Raw genomic sequence first — 17,077 nt, 5'->3', positions numbered from 1 at the left:
TAAATTGATTTCACAATTTAGTCTGAAGCCTGCAGTTTTTGAAAAACCCTGTACTGAGTGCTCTGGAGCTTTGCTATGGTTCTGTTCTTAGAGGTCTACTGACCAGATACTACCCTGCTCAGGTTGCCTTCAAGTGAGGAGGGATGGATTGGCATGATTTATACTGAATTATTTTCTGTGACAATAGAAAGATTCAGTGTATTAGCAGTTATGCTCTTTGTCAGTGTTAGGACTCTGGATAAGGTATATTGAAATTTTTTATGCACAGTATAAAGTTCTTATGTAAAGCTAAAAAAAACAATCTTGATCGATAGTGTTTTAAGCACTAAGTCCTTAGCTGGTTCCCTTTCCTTTTGTTCCACGACAACACTGAAAATCACCTCGTTACTTATAGTACTTATAGCTTCCTCCAAATCACAGTCTGTCCATAAATGAATTTAAAGACATCATTCTAGAAATCACATTTCTTTAGTGACCAGGCATTCAGAAAAGAGAATAAGAAGAGACTATTTCTTTGTGTTGATGATAAATAATGTTAGACCACCAAATCTTTCATCTCAAAGGTGATGATGAGAGAGCAGTCCTGATTAGCAAAAGCTGGAGACCTTTTTTTTTTTTTTTTCTTTTTTTTTCACACACACACACTGTATTTTATTTTTACAAGAGATAAATCGACTGACACACTCATACTATGTCATAGTATTGACATTCAGTCCAGTAATCCTCCACTGTAACAGCTCCTTTACTTTGCAGTGAAAATTGATTTGTATATTCTTTGCCTCTGAGTCCTTGTGGAATTTTTTTTTTTTTTTTAAATTCAGACAGAAAGTCACAAAAATTATACTCATCCTCATCAGTTCACTCAGTCCCATGTAATTAATTTTTTTTTTTCATCTTGATCTTTTGTTAGCACTTTTATGAGTTCATCAGTTTTTCATTAGAGTTCTGAAAATGCTTATTCATTCAGTTCAGCAGTACAGTCCGTTACCAGAAACCTGTACTTGTCAGAGTCTTTTCCATGTATTTCTTGAAGATGAAACCCTTTTATAGGAACATATTTGCAAAATCATCAGAGTACACCCAGAACTGTCTGTAAATGACAAAAGACTTAAAAATGACCACGGTTAAAGATTTGATGACAGTTCATAATAATGCAGTTGACAAGAAAATTAGTTATTTCTGAGATACACATTTTAAAGTAATAACTAGGATTATTACTTATAACATTATACCAGAACATATAAGATTTTTAGAAATTTCATGTAATGTCTGAAACATTTATATTAACATATTTCCATACATATTTCCATACAAATACAAATATAAGATTTTTAGAAATTTCATGTAATGTCTGAAACATTTATATTAACATGTTTCCATACAAATAACCCAATGAAAGTTTAGTATTAGTTGTTTTGTTCGTTTTTTTATACTGCAGGTTCTTATTAGGCATCAGTTTTATACACATCAGTGTATACATGTCAATCCCAATCGCCCAATTCAGCACACTACCATCCCCACCCCACCGCAGTTTTCCCCCCTTGGTGTCCATATGTCCATTCTCTACATCTGTGTCTCAACTTCTGCCCTGCAAACTGGCTCATCTGTACCATTTTTCTAGGTTCCGCATACATGCATTAATATACGATATTTGTTTTTCTCTTTCTGACTTACTTCACTCTGTATGACAGTCTCTAGATCCATCCACGTCTCAACAAATGACTCAATTTCGTTCCTTTTTATGGCTGAGTAATATTCCATTGTATATATGTACCACAACTTCTTCATCCATTCGTCTGTTGATGGGCATTTAGGTTGCTTCCATGACCTGGCTATTGTAAATAGTGCTGCAATGAACATTCGGGTGCATGTGTCTTTTTGAATTACGGTTTTCTCTGGGTATATGCCCAGTAGTGGGATTGCTGGGTCATATGGTAATTCTATTTTTAGTTTTTTAAGGAACCTCCATATTGTTCTCCATAGTGGCTGTATCAATTTACATTCCCACCAACAGTGCAAGAGGGTTCCCTTTTCACCACACCCTCTCCAGCATTTGTTGTTTGTAGATTTTCTGATGATGCCCATTCTAGCAGGAGTGAGGTGATACCTCATTGTAGTTTTGATTTGCATTTCTCTAATAATTAGTGATGTTGAGCATCTTTTCATGTGCTTCGTGGCCATCTGTATGTCTTCTTTGGAGAAATGTCTATTTAGGTCTTCTGCCCATTTTTGGATTGGGGTGTTTGTTTCTTTGATATTGAGCTGAATGAGCTGTTTATATATTTTGGAGATTAATCCTTTGTCCGTTGATTCATTTGCAAATATTTTCTCCCATTCTGAGGGTTGTCTTTTCGTCTTGTTTATGGTTTCCTTTGCTGTGCAAAAGCTTTGAAGTTTCATTAGGTCCCACTTGTTTATTTTTGTTTTTATTTCCATTACTCTAGGAGGTGGATCAAAAAAGATCTTGCTGTGATTTATGTCAAAGAGTGTTCTTCCTATGTTTTCCTCTAAGAGTTTTATAGTGTCCAGTCTTATATTTAGGTCTCTAATCCATTTTGAGTTTATTTTTGTGTATGGTGTTAGGGAGTATTCTAATTTCATTCTTTTACATGTAGCTGTCCAGTTTTCCCAGCACCACTTATTGAAGAGACTGTCTTTTCTCCATTGTATATCTTTGCCTCCTTTGTCATAGATTAGTTGACCATAGGTGCGTGGGTTAATGTCTGGGCTTTCTATCTTGTTCCATTGATCTATGTTTCTGTTTTTGTGCCAGTACCATATTGTCTTGATTACTGTAGCTTTGTAGTATAGTCTGAAGTCAGGGAGTCTGATTCCTCCAGCTCCATTTTTTTGCCTCAAGACTGCTTTGCCTATTCGGGGTCTTTTGTGTCTCCATACAAATTTTAAGATGATTTGTTCTAGCTCCGTAAAAAATGCCATTGGTAATTTGATAGGGATTGCATTGAATCTGTAGATTGCTTTGGGTACTATACTCATTTTCACAATGTTGATTCTTCCAATCCAAGAACATGGTATATCTCTCCATCTGTTGGTATCATCTTTAATTTCTTTCATCAGTGTCTTATAGTTTTCTGCATACAGGTCTTTTGTCTCCCTAGGTAGGTTTATTCCTAGGTATTTTATTCTTTTTGTTGCAGTGGTAAATGAGAGTGTTTCCTTAATTTCTTTTTCAGATTTTTCATCATTAGGGTATAGGAATGCAAGAGATTTCTGTGCATTAATTTTGTATCCTGCAACTTTACCATATTCATTAATTAGCTCTAGCAGTTTTCTGGTGGCAGTTTTAGGATTCTCTATGTATAGTATCATGTCATCCGCAAACAGTGACAGTTTTACTTCTTCTTTTCCAATTTGTATTCCTTTTATTTCTTTTTCTTCTCTGATTGCCGTGGCTAGGACTTCCAAAACTATGTTGAATAATAGTGGTGAGAGTGGACATCCTTGTCTCGTTCCTGATCTTAGAGGAAATGCTTTCAGTTTTTCACCATTGAGAATGATGTTTGCTGTGGGTTTGTCATATATGGCCTTTATTATGTTGAGGTAGGTTCCCTCTATGCCCACTTTCTGGAGAGTTTTTATCAGAAATGGGTGTTGAATTTTGTCAAAAGCTTTTTCTGCATCTATTGAGATGATCATATGGTTTTTATTCTTCAATTTGTTAATATGGTGTATCACATTGATTGATTTGCGTATATTGAAGAATCCTTGCATCCCTGGGATAAATCCCACTTGATCGTGGTGTATGATCCTTTTAATGTGTTGTTGGATTCTGTTTGCTAGTATTTTGTTGAGGATTTTTGCATCTATATTCATCAGTGATATTGGTCTGTAATTTTCTTTTTTTGTAGTGTCTTTGTCTGGTTTTGGTATCAGGGTGATGGTGGCCTCATAGAATGAGTTCGGGAGTGTTCCTTCCTCTGCAATTTTTTGGAAGAGTTTGAGAAGGATGCGTGTTAGCTCTTCTCTAAATGTTTGATAGAATTCACCTGTGAAGCCATCTGGTCCTGGACTTTTGTTTGTTGGAAGATTTTTAATCACAGTTTCAATTTCATTACTTGTGATTGGTCTGTTCATATTTTCTATTTCTTCCTGGTTCAGTCTTGGAAGGTTATACCTTTCTAAGAATTTGTCCATTTCTTCCAGGTTGTCCATTTTATTGGCATAAAGTTGCTTGTAGTAGTCTCTTAGGATGCTTTGTATTTCTGCAGTGTCTGTTGTAACTTCTCCTTTTTCATTTCTGATTTTATTGATTTGAGTCCTCTCCCTCTTTTTCTTGATGAGTCTGGCTAATGGCTTATCAATTTTGTTTATCTTCTCAAAGAACCAACTTTTAGTTTTATTGATCTTTGCTATTGTTTTCTTTGTTTCTATTTCATTTATTTCTGCTCTGATCTTTATGATTTCTTTCCTTCTGCTAACTTTGGGTTTTGTTTGTTCTTCTTTCTCTAGTTTCTTTAAGTGTAAGGTTAGATTGTTTACTTGAGCTTTTTCTTGTTTCTTTAGGTAGGCTTGTATAGCTATAAACTTCCCTCTTAGAACTGCTTTTGCTGCATCCCATAGGTTTTGGGTCGTCGTGTTTTCATTGTCATTTGTCTCTAGGTATTTTTTGATTTCCTCTTTGATTTCTTCAGTGATCTCTTGGTTATTTAGTAACGTATTGTTTAGCCTCCATGTGTTTGTCCTTTTTACGTTTTTTTCCCTGTAATTCATTTCTAATCTCATAGCGTTGTGGTCAGAAAAGATGCTTGATATGATTTCAATTTTCTTAAATTTACTGAGGCTTGATTTGTGACCCAAGATGTGATCTATCTTGGAGAATGTTCCATGCGCACTTGAGAAGAACGTGTAATCTGCTGTTTTTGAATGGAATGTCCGATATATATCAATTAAATCTATCTGGTCTATTGTGTCATTTAAAGCTTCTGTTTCCTTATTTATTTTCATTTTGGATGATCTGTCCATTGGTGTAAGTGAGGTGTTAAAGTCCCCCACTATTATTGTGTTACTGTCGATTTCCTCTTTTATAGCTGTTAGCAGTTGCCTTATGTATTGAGGTGCTCCTATGTTGGGTGCATATATATTTATAATTGTTATATCTTCTTCTTGGATTGATCCCTGGATCATTATGTAGTGTCCTTCCTTGTCTCTTGTAACATTCTTTATTTTAAAGTCTATTTTATCTGATATGAGTATAGCTACTCCAGCTTTCTTTTGTTTTCCATTTGCATGGAATATCTTTTTCCATCCCCTCACTTTCAGTCTGTATGTGTCCCTAGGTCTAAAGTGGGTCTCTTGTAGACAGCATATATATGGGTCTTGTTTTTGTATCCATTCAGCCAGTCTATGTCTTTTGGTTGGGGCATTTAATCCATTCACGTTTAAGGTAATAATCGATATGTATGTTCCTATGACCATTTTCTTAATTGTTTTGGGTTTGTTTTTGTAGGTCCTTTTCTTCTCTTGTGTTTCCCACTTAGAGAAGTTCCTTTAGCATTTGTTGTAGAGCTGGTTTGGTGGTGCTGAATTCTCTTAGCTTTTGCTTGTCTGTAAAGCTTTTGATTTCTCCATCAAATCTAAATGAGATCCTTGCCGGGTAGAGTAATCTTGGTTGTAGGTTCTTCCCTTTCATCACTTTAAGTATATCATGCCACTCCCTTCTGGCTTGCAGAGTTTCTGCTGAGAAATCAGCTGTTAACCTTATGGGAGTTCCCTTGTATGTTATTTGTCGTTTTTCCCTTGCTGCTTTCAATAATTTTTCTTTGTCTTTAATTTTTGCCACTTTGATTACTATGTATCTCGGCGTGTTTCTCCTTGGGTTTATCCTGTATGGGACTCTCTGCGCTTCCTGGACTTGGGTGGCTATTTCCTTTCCCATGTTAGGGAAGTTTTCGACTATAATCTCTTCAAATATTTTCTCTGGTCCTTTCTCTCTCTCTTCTCCTTCTGGGACCCCTATAATGCGAATGTTGTTGCGTTTAATGTTGTCCCAGAGGTCTCTTAGGCTGTCTTCATTTCTTTTCATTCTTTTTTCTTTAGTCTGTTCCGCAGCAGTGAATTCCATCATTCTGTCTTCCAGGTCACTTATCCGTTCTTCTGCCTCAGTTATTCTGCTATTGATTCCTTCTAGTGTCGTTTTCATTTCAGTTATTGTATTGGTCATCTCTGTTTGTTTGTTCTTTAATTCTTCTAGGTCTTTGTTAATCATTTCTTGCATCTTCTCAATCTTTGCCTCCATTCTTATTCCAAGGTCCTGGATCATCTTCACTATCATTATTCTGAATTCTTTTTCTGGAAGGTTGCCTATCTCCACTTCATTTAGTTGTTTTTCTGGGGTTTTTTCTTGTTCCTTCATCTGGTACATAGCCCTCTGCCTTTTCATCTTCTCTATCTTTCTGTAACTGTGGTTTTTGGTCCACAGGCTGCAGGATTATAGTTTTTCTTGCTTCTGTTGTCTGCCCTCTGGTGGTTGAGGCTATCTAAGAGGCTTGATGGGAGGCTCTGGTGGTGGGTAGAGCTGACTGTTGCTGTGGCGGTCAGAGCTCAGTAAAACCTTAATCCACTTGACTGTTGATGGGTGGGGCTGGGTTCCCTCCCTGTTGCTGTGGCGGTCAGAGCTCAGTAAAACCTTAATCCACTTGACTGTTGATGGGTGGGGCTGGGTTCCCTCCCTGTTGGCTGTTTTGCCTGAGGCAACCCAACACTGGAGCCTACCCGTGCTCTTTGGTGGGGTTAATGGCAGACTCTGGGAGGGCTCACGCCAAGGAGAACTTCCCAGAACCTCTGCTGCCAGTGTCCTTATCCCCACAGTGAAACAGAGCCACCACTCGCCTCTGCAGGAGACCCCCCAACACCAGCAGGTAGGTCTGGTTCAGTCTCCCCCAGGCTCACTGCTCCTTCCCCTGGGTCCTGATGCACACATTACTTTGTGTGTGCCCTCCAAGAGTGGGGTCTCTGTTTCCCCCAGTCCCGTCAAAGTCCTGCAATCCAATTCCCACTAGGCTTCAAAGTCTGATTCTCTAGTAATTCCTCCTCCCGTTGCCTGACCCCCAGGTTGGGAAGCCTGACGTGGGGCTCAGAACCTTTACTCCAGTGGGTGGACTTCTGTGGTATAAGTGTTCGCCAGTCTGTGAGTCACCCACCCAGCAGTTATGGGGTTTGATTTTACTCTGATTGCGCCCCTCCTACCGTCTCACTGTGGCTTCTCCTCTGTCCTTGGACGTGGGGTATCCTCCTTGGTGAAGTCCAGGGTCTTCCTGTCAATGATTGTCCAGCAGCCAGTTGTGATTCTGGTGCTCTCGCAAGAGGGAGTGACAGCACGTCCTTCTACTCCGCCATCTTGGTTAATCTGGAGACCTTTTTTAAAAAATTTGTAACTTTAGAAATTCATGATTTCAGATAACACTGAGTCAAAATTATCATTGGAAATTCCAGTTCCAGTACAATCTAGCTGTGTGACCTTGAGCAGTTTACAAAGGTCTCATGTACTATAAAATGGAGATAATAGTAGTACCTGCCTCAAGATTATTGTGAGGATTAAATGAGTTAATATATTGAAAAACACCCAGAACAATGTCTGGCACATAGTAAGTACTTATATGAGTGTTTGTTAGCATTAACATGTAAGCAGTAAAAAAAGTTTTTTAAATAGCATTTTATCCTTTTTTTTTTTTTCAAGATTTTTGTTTGTTTGTTGTTGATGTGGACCATTTTTAAAGTCTTTATTGAATTTGTTACAACATTGCTTCTGCTTTATGTCTTCGTTCCTTGGCCACAAGGCGTGTGGGATCTCAGCTCCTTGACCAGGAATCAAACCCGCACACCCCGCTGCTTTGGAAGGCGAAGTCCTAACCACTGGATGGCCAGGGAAGTCCCAGTAGCATTTTATCCTTAATTGGAAAGGACAACATAGTTCAAACTGGGTGGAAATATTTGGCAGATGGTGTGGTCTTCTCTGAAAATCCTTTAAAAATTTTGACAACCTTAATTGAATTAAAGGGCCTTAAACAGAATTAGGATTATATTGGAAAGAAATTGCAGTTCAGGAAAATGTTACTGAGATCAAGAGATTCTTTCACGCACGTTCACAGGTAGCATTACCACTTGGAGAATTGAGTGAGGAGACATCAGTTCCGAGGTGATTATGAAATTGACATGTGACACACATGGAAGAGACTTGTAATAGCACCTAGAACATAGTATGCTCAGTAAGTGTTATCTATTATTTTTATTGTTATTATGTCATTGATAATACCAAAGGCATTTACATTCTGTGTTTCATCTTGGTTAAATGGTAAGTGCCATCAAGTTACTTGACTCAGGAATAAACTACCAGATAGCTGGCATTTTGTTTTCTTTTTGTGGTAGGTTGAAACAGAGACTGGCTTCTACATGCTACCAGATCTAAAGACCCTTGGTTTCCAAGGACAAAGATAGCAAAGGGAAGAAAGACAAAAAATGTCTTTGCTTGAGAAGTGACCAATGAAACAACATCTTTGAAAATGTTGTTCTTGAAGGATGAGCTCTTGCAAACGAAAACTACACTTAGCAGAGGTGGGGCTGTAGGGTTGGGTGGAAGTCACATCAGAAATTTAGTTATCAAATGTACTGCTCAAAAGAGAGGAAGGCTTTAGTTTGTGTTCTAGCTCCTTGAAGGTTTCTGTCCTATTTCTGTCAGCCATAGCTACCCTTTCCTTCTCCTCTCCTTATCCCAAATTCTGTACACATCCAGATCTTATGCATCAAGTTTCCACTCTTGAAATTTATCTGTCCTACATCCTCTCTCCTTCAAAGTGTCAGTTAACTACTTCATGATAAACTCATTCATTTGAAAAAAACCCTGAAATTCAGGGTACTATTGTTATATGTTTTATTTAGGACATCCTCTATACAGTGTCCAAATATTTAACCCATTAGTTCAGCTCTACTGAAGACATTTCAAAGTATGAAGTTCAATGGAAAAAAGCATTCTTTTTGTACCTCATTCTTTCTGTGTGAGAAGGCACATTCACATGCTTCCTTTGTCCTGATGCAGAATCTGTTCTCTGTTTAAATAGCTGATTATTCCTTGGATCGGACACTCAAGAATATAGCACTTTACTGTTAGAATAGTTCAGTATGTGCATTCATTTTATCATGTATAGCATGAACATTATTACTATATGATAGCTTTCTACTATAAAAGCTTATTTTGCTATGGAAAATTATTATGGATATTATGTGAAATGATTATTTTTCTAGTTGCCATTATTCCTTTCTCAGAAGCACAGATAGTCAAGACTTATAAGATTTAATTCTGTCCTGGAAAAAATGGCTTCTTTTGGCACCTTCAGTTTTGTGATAATACTTTCTAATGAATTGAGCGTTTCCCTTACTGCGAATTATGTAACTATCCTATTAAAAATACATAAATATTTTAAATTGTGTAGCAGATTATTATGCTTTAATTTGCTTTTTATGGTTACATATTTCAGCATTGAGACTTTTACAGGGATTTTTATAGCGATTTACATTTTATATATGTATATGTATTTAATCATGGTAGTATGAATTACTCTTGCTAATTTAAAAAAACTGCACTACTACCAAAATAAACATGTTTTTTAAGCCCCATTTGAGTGGGGAAAAGTGAATGATTCTGGCTATCTGAGAATTTTTGTATGAAAATTAAAGCTTACTTCCAAGTCATACATTTCCAAGTGTTTTCAAAGAGAGACAAACGCTGGTGCTGATTTTTTTTTTTTTTTTTTTGGCAAAGTTTTATTTAAATATTAATTTGGTCTCATGTTTTTAGACAGGAGACGGGCTTAGTTGCTTTGCTATACAAGTAATCTTACTGCTGTAGAAAAATTGGTTATCAAAATAGGAATTTTTGTTTTTCAAAATATGCACAATCTGACCCCCAAATTCTAATCTTATTACTAGTTATTGAAATGGCTGTGTGTCTATAATATCAGATCATCAGCATCTTTTGTTTTCTCCTTTCTTTTTTGCAGTAAAGGGCCCTATATAGTCTGTGTCATAATGTGTTATGAAATATACACAAATGTTTTATCTTAGGTGCATGGCTTCTACTGCATTTGTTATTTTGGTTGGATTCTGTGGTTATTCTTTTAAAATGTTTTATACGAATATCATTTTAATTCACTTGACTGCAAAGGGATATAATTCTAAACAAAAGGTCTAAGTTATTTTGAATTAATTTGAGATGTAGTTCTGGTTGTTCCAGATATTTCATTTATATTTTCTTACATTTGGTAATGACACCAATCCATAAAATAACTTGAAAATCTGTCATACATCATTAAATTCACTTACGCTTCATTGTAGGTGTTTAAGTAAATGTAACTAGCTTATATACTGAAGAACTTGGTAATTTTTGTGGACTGTACGGTAACATATATATAATTTAATGTTGCCTCAAGGTTGACTTTTAGATACTTCGAATAAGATCACTTTAAGAAACTTCGTTGTAGGGTATTATAACACTGGTAATTGTGTTTTTTTTTTTAATTGAGAAGATCTCTTGTTCATTAATGTACTAAGACATTTGAAACTATATTAAGAACTGTATGAAACTCTTTATTATAGGAGTCCGAGTCCCTAAAGTGGTAGCATTACAATGTAGTTTAATAGTAATCTAAACACATTATTTTTACCCAAATTGTTTTGTTGCTAAGAAACCATTAAGACATTAAACTGTTGAATTACAGCTGCATTGTATCATCAGATAGAACTTGGTTTGTTTACATCATAGTACATTTGGCTTACATCTGAGAAAGCTGGAAGAAGGAACCCTGACACAAATATATACTATATTTTAAATAAGCTTTTATATAGAGAGAGGGTCATTTCTATGGAAATTATATAAATATAGCTTCTATTTCTTTAAATTTCATCTTTTTTTTCAAATTCATCTGGTGTTTTTCACAATGCTCTGTTCTTAGAGTCCCATCAAGAGGACAAGTGTTTTGGTTTTGTTTGTTTGTTTGTTTTTTAATGAGCATAAGATTCAGCCCTTCCATTTCTTTTTTGGTTGTTAGTTTGTTTGCCTTGTTTCAGCCATGCTGAATTCTTTACTGTAATTCAGTTGTGTTAAGCATGCTTCTGGGTCTTTATACCAAGCCACTCTCTCTGCTTGATATGCTTTTGCCCCAGATATTTGAATGCCTTCCTTCTTTATGACTTTAGGTCACTGTGCAGGTGTCACCATCTTAGGGAGGACTTCCTTTGACCATCATGCTGTCTCTCACTCTGTCTCCTTATCTGCCTGCCTGGTCCTTCATCGCACTTAATCACTACTACCTGACATTATCTGGTGTTATTGTCTGTCTCCAACATTAGAATGTAAGTCCCACAGGTCAAGGACATTTTATTTACTGCTCTATCCCAACACCCAGAGTGCTGTCTGGCACATAGTAGGTGCTCAACCGATACGGGTTGAATGGCTTTTCCATTATGATGATTTAGCAGAGTATGTTTCCACATAATAATTGTGTCCTATTATCTCTGTGATTGTTATGAACATAATTACTTCCATGTTCCTTTCCAGAATGCTCTATCACCTGGAATTCCTTGACTGTGGATTTGCCCATTTGTTGCATCTTCTGAGTCTCTCCCCCTCTCTCAAGACTGGTGCTGGGTTGTGGAGCTTTAGGCTTCCCTACCATGGTTCAATACTTTTACTTGTCTGCAACACCTTTTACCTATTTTTTTTTTAAATTTATTTGTTTATGACTGTGCTGGGTCTTCGTTGCTGCATGCAGGCTTTCTCTAGTTACGGCAAGCGGGGGCTACTCTTTGTTGAGGTGCACGGGCTTCTCATTGCGGTGGCTTCTCTTGTTGCGGAGCACAGGCTCTAGGTGCGTGGGCTTCGGTAGTTGCAGCACATGGGCTCAGTAGTCGTGGCACACGGGCCCTAGAGCATGCGGACTTCAGTAGTTGCGGTGCATGTGTTCAGTAATTGTGGTGCGCAGGCTCTAGAGTGTGCAGGCTTCAGAAGTCGTGGTGCGCGGGCTCAGTAGTTGTGGCACGCAGGCTCTAGGGTGCGCGGGCTTCAGTAGTTGTGGTGCGCAGGCTCAGTAGTTGCAGCTCGCAGTCTCTAGAGCATGCGGGCTTCAGTAGTTGTGGCGCATGGACTTAGTTGCTCCGCAGCATGTGGGATCTTCCCGAACCAGGAATTGAACCCATGTCCCCTGCAATGGCAGCTGGATTCTTACCCACTGGACCACTAGGGAAGTCCAGCTTTTACAACTTCTTTTTGTCAGCTGGGGATTGCCACACAATTTGGTAGGAGTTCAATTTCGGATTCCATACCAGCACACAGCCCAGGAGTAGAGGTCTGATTTCCCACAGGTGTCTCCACCCTCAGTCCAGGTGAGACTGTGCCCAGGCTAAGTCCTGAGGTCTGTGGGCTGAGATTTCCAGACACTCCCTTTCCAACTTCTTGCCTAATAGCACAGGTCTCGTACATTAAGCACACAGGGACTGGCCTCGCCTCTCAGGCCAGAAACCTCAGCCCCTGAGGCACTCTGACCTCTTGGCATCAATTTCCACTCCTCTGACTTGGAATCTTCACTTCACTTCCAGCACCTGGAAATTTTTCTTGCTTGCTTTCAGTTTTGCTATGTGATAAAAACAAATTTCTGTTATATATTATCCACTATTTATTTTGTCTTGGGTGGGGATAGCTTCCCACATCTGCTCAGTCAGCCATATTGGCTAGCGTACATGTGGAGATTATTTATTTTGGCATTTTTATAGCAATACTGAAAGTGTTGATGTTCCTAATAAATCCAAAGGTATGTACAACTGGGCCCGCTATACATGAGCAGTGATAGAAATTTAGATTCTTTATATTCTAGGCCTCTGGACATTCTGATGTTTTACAGGGAACGTTAGACAGTATTTATGTGTAAATTCTGTTAAATAGTGACCTCATCATCCACTCCATTCTTTTAAAAAGTTTTTTCTTAGTGTTGCATGATGATGATGATGATGATTTTAGCCTTTTAGGACAATTTTGTCAAATGGAAAGTAATTATAAAGGGGACTTTTCACTTAAGTATCTGTAAGCCATTGTTTTTGTCAAGTTTTACTTCCTTTAATTCCTTTAATTCATAAGTCTGTATTATTTGAACACTAAGGGTACTCCCAGGACATGTCTACTAGGTGCTGCAGGCTGACTTTATAATTTTCAATAATAATTATTATTGTTATCGTGTTCTGAGACATAAATTTTTAGTTATCTTACTTTCAAGTTGAAATGCACAGACTTTAAGTATACACTTTGTTGTGTTTGGACAAATCCAGATATAAAACATTCTCTTACTTCAGAAAGTTGCTTTATCCAATTTTATGCCTTTTATTTTAAACTTTACTTTTTTCCCTAGCAGATATTAAGAAACCTCAGCTGAAACCTGAAAAGACTTCTAAGAAGTTTAGAGCTTCGAGTGAGTTTGAGTCCCTGGATTTTGCAGACAGAAACTACTTTGTGAAATTATGGGCCAAACTTTCAGGCAAAAACATGCCAGCGGTAAGAAGGGATAGAGGGGTGAGAGAAGCTGTAACTGAGCATTACAAAAGTCAGACAAAAAGGGCATTGGATATTTCAAGACTAATAAGTTTCACCAAAACTGTCCTCTGACTGGTGTCAGCTGAAGACAAGTTTTTTCTCCCTCTTTCTACACCTCTAAGAATAGGCATGGGATCTAAAAACAGAGTATACAGTGTAGATTTTTTTGAGTACCTTTCCCCCAGGCTCCTAGTGGAAGTTCTGACACTCAGTTCTCCTATTTAACAAGCATAGAAAAGAACTACATAGAATTAATGCTGTAGAATATGTATTTCAAGGGAAAACTTGCTTTACTGTTGGGATATAATTTTGAGTATTCTTGTGCTGAGGCTTCAAAGTGGGTCCACTCAAAGAGTCCATGTCTTATAACCTTGCAGTACTTAGACCCATCCTATGACGTATTTCGGATCCCGTTCTTTGAGAACTCAGAGAAGTCAGGATATGCGGAAGTTGGCCCTACCTCCATATTAGGTCATGCTCTTTTCTGTTTGTGATGGTTTTTCTGTGGTGGTCTGGGAATACAGAGACCTAAATCATTGCCATTGGCCTCAGAAGCGACAGAACTTCCGATTTGGTTGTCAACTCCTTGGTCGTGTTTCCCTAAGCCTTGCCTGTTCTAAGCAAATAATCACATTGTCTTCTAAAGTCAGAACCATAGGCAGTGGTCACAAGAATCAGACTGGTTACTTCAGATGAAAAGTCTAGGGCCGTGGTGTACAAGGGCATAGCTATACATTCTGCTCTGATTAAGTCATAAGAATGGGATGTTTGAAGTACAAGGAACAGATACCCATTAAAGTCAGCTTAAGTAAGAGGTAGTTCCATTATTAAAAAACATATGATGAGTGGATTCACAGTGCATCGTGAGCAGGGATGAAGTACAGATCTCACAGGAACCAGATTGGAAAGTGCATCCCAAAGGCATCAAGTTCCTCTCATCTCTGCTTCTCTTTTTCCCGTGCTCTGTTGTCCTCTCTCTCCTGGCTGGCCTCCTACACTCACTCAGCTTCCCTCCCACATAATTTGAACTCATTTGCACGCGTGCCAGCCCTGACTCACCATGGCTCTCTGCCGGTGGCTCTATGCCCACAATTCCTGGCCACTTCTCTCTGTCTCTTTAATTCATACTGTGGAAGGCAAAACAATCTAATTGGCACAGCTGGACTTTCTAAGCCATACCACACAGATCAAATTAAACTGCTTGTCCTGTCACCTGTGGCAGGGCAAAAGGCAGGGCCACTTGGTACAGATTCTGGCTTCTTAGAAGCAGCAGGGGATGGGTGTGCACTCTAAACATCTAAGAATAATATAAATTTGTATCATGATACTGGAGTACTGGAAATGTCCTATTTATTTATCCAAAATAAATTAAATCTGGAATTGTTCCCACCTACCAGGATCTGTGGGAAATCAAATATCAGTCGTTAGGAATGGGGATCACTCCCATTCTTTGGATTAAGTTCAAGAATCCTGAGGTTTATGTCATCCTAGAAACTTAGGGAAGGGCCTCTGGTCTCCAGACTATCATGATTACCATGGGGATGTTCCTTGTCTGAAACCCTGAGTTCCTTTCTGAGCCAGGGGCTCTGGTATTCTCCAGATCCTTTCATGCTCGTATGTTCACCCAGTGCCGACCCCCAAGATCTTGCCACACCCTGGGAGCGCACTCGACATGAGGAGCCCGTCAGCCTCTGTCCTTGCAGTCCTGGGAAACCCAGCTCTTTTCAAGTCAGTCTACCACTTCCTCTCTGCACCTGCTGTCCTGTACAGCTTTAGGCTTCTTGGAGCTTAGACTTTCAAATATAAGGTCTTTTTTTAATCTCCCAGGACATGGCATATCCAGACTGTAAAAACTCCAGAGCACACATCCTTGGCCACCTTTATTCTTTAATGATAAGTCTGTGTCTTGACAACCAGAGCCAGCTCATGTCCCAGTTAGACTGTCCTGCCGCACAACATCATACCGATGAGAAACACACCATTGAGTCACACCCTCTGCCTGTTAGGGGGTATCCATGATTTATTTAAATATGACAAATCTGAATATTACCTGTTAGAAAATTTTCAGGCCTAATTAAAGATAGCTTTTCTTTTTTTTTTTTTAAGATTTTATTTTATGTGGACCATTTTTTTTCAAAGTATTGAATTTGTTACAATATTGCTTCTGTTTTATGTTTTGGTTTTTTTGGCTGCGAGGCATGTGGGATCTTAGCTCCCAAACCAGGGATTGAACCCACACTCCCTGCATTGGAAGGTGAAGTCTTAACCACTGGACCTCCAGGGAAGTCCCTAAAGATAGCTTTTCTCTGGTCAAGGGCACTCAGGTACCCAGGAGCAAGAACAGAGGAACAGATGAAAAACACACACACAACACACACACAGTGGGTTCTCAGCTGTAATTCATCTCCAACATCTCAATATAAAACTAATGAACAGTATGGGGTAACTGGAGAGTGGAGGGTATGATAAAAAGGCAATGCGAGAGTAGAGGGGCCACCTTGGTGGCGGGAGGGGAGCAGGTATGTGGACCACGTGTTGTCAAAAATTCTCATGAAATTTTGACATGTCCAGTGTCACTCCTTACCTGTAGTCACCTCCCTGAGAAACTGTTCGGCCCCCATAATCCAGGGCATCTAGAGCCTAGTGTAGAAATCTACTGTGTCCTGTGTTAGAGGGTGGGCAGTTTCTCATCCATGATGGCAACGGCGCTCAAACCCCTTGCAGCCTGAGCTTCTGGTAATTTTGCCTGCCAGTACTGGTGGAGAAGTAATGTAATAGAGTAGTTTCATAGAAAAGCAAATCAAATCCCCCAAGAACCAACAGATTCACCCCTCAAAAATTAGAGCAAAGGTAGTACTTAATTGCCACTGTCATATATATGGGGTGAACTTGCCTAAGACTATTTTTAGTACCTCGTTTTCTTGTAAAGATTATGAATTCAATGCTATTTTGAAATGTTAAGTATTTATCAAATTTTAAGATATTTCGTAAGTTATTAACCTCTTGCCTAGCCATTATAATGCTGCAAAATGAGCAAAACCTTCTTAAGATCATCACCACAGAAGCTTTAATGAGATATTATGATTATATTGGAGGCCATAAATAGCCTTTATACGTCACTTATAACTTGGGAAGGGCTTTTGTATATATTATCTCATGTACCCCTTATTGCAACCCTTAGGAGATGTTGTTATTCATTTACTTTCCCAACATAAATCCCTATGTATTTTTGGAACTTTATGGTGGATTGAGGAAAGTAATTGCAACTATCTCTGTCAAAAACCTATATCATAAATTTTCCACAAAAAAAAAAAAGAAATGTTTGTGCTTTTTTGGGGTCTTAACTGTAGATTTAATGTGTTCATATTTACCTGTAGAAACTGTCAAGAGAGCCAGTTGACAGTGATGGACTAAATAGGAATTCCCATTGTCAATGCTTTTTTGGTCCTGTTTCTTTCAAAAGCACCCTTTCCACTTATGTTGAAC

The 17,077-nt window shown here is 38.4% G+C and overlaps 1 protein-coding gene across 2 annotated transcripts in view; it reads left to right on the top strand.

Moving 5' to 3' along the window:
- LRGUK (leucine rich repeats and guanylate kinase domain containing) overlaps positions 1–17,077 on the top strand; it is a 120,771-nt gene that overhangs the window by 85,993 nt on the left and 17,701 nt on the right. The window contains exon 16 of one of the 2 annotated variants that reach the window (XM_059933353.1): positions 13,413–13,552. In XM_059933353.1, coding sequence (XP_059789336.1) covers positions 13,413–13,552 — 140 coding nt within the window. Of the gene's footprint in view, positions 1–13,409; positions 13,553–17,077 lie in introns of both variants that reach the window. The other variant, XM_059933352.1, reaches the window with a different exon arrangement.

Source organism: Balaenoptera ricei, chromosome 9, assembly GCF_028023285.1.
Source record: "Balaenoptera ricei isolate mBalRic1 chromosome 9, mBalRic1.hap2, whole genome shotgun sequence".
NCBI lineage: Eukaryota > Metazoa > Chordata > Mammalia > Artiodactyla > Balaenopteridae > Balaenoptera > Balaenoptera ricei.
Note: the sequence above shows the minus strand (reverse complement) of the source record. Positions and strands in the feature narration are given on the sequence as shown.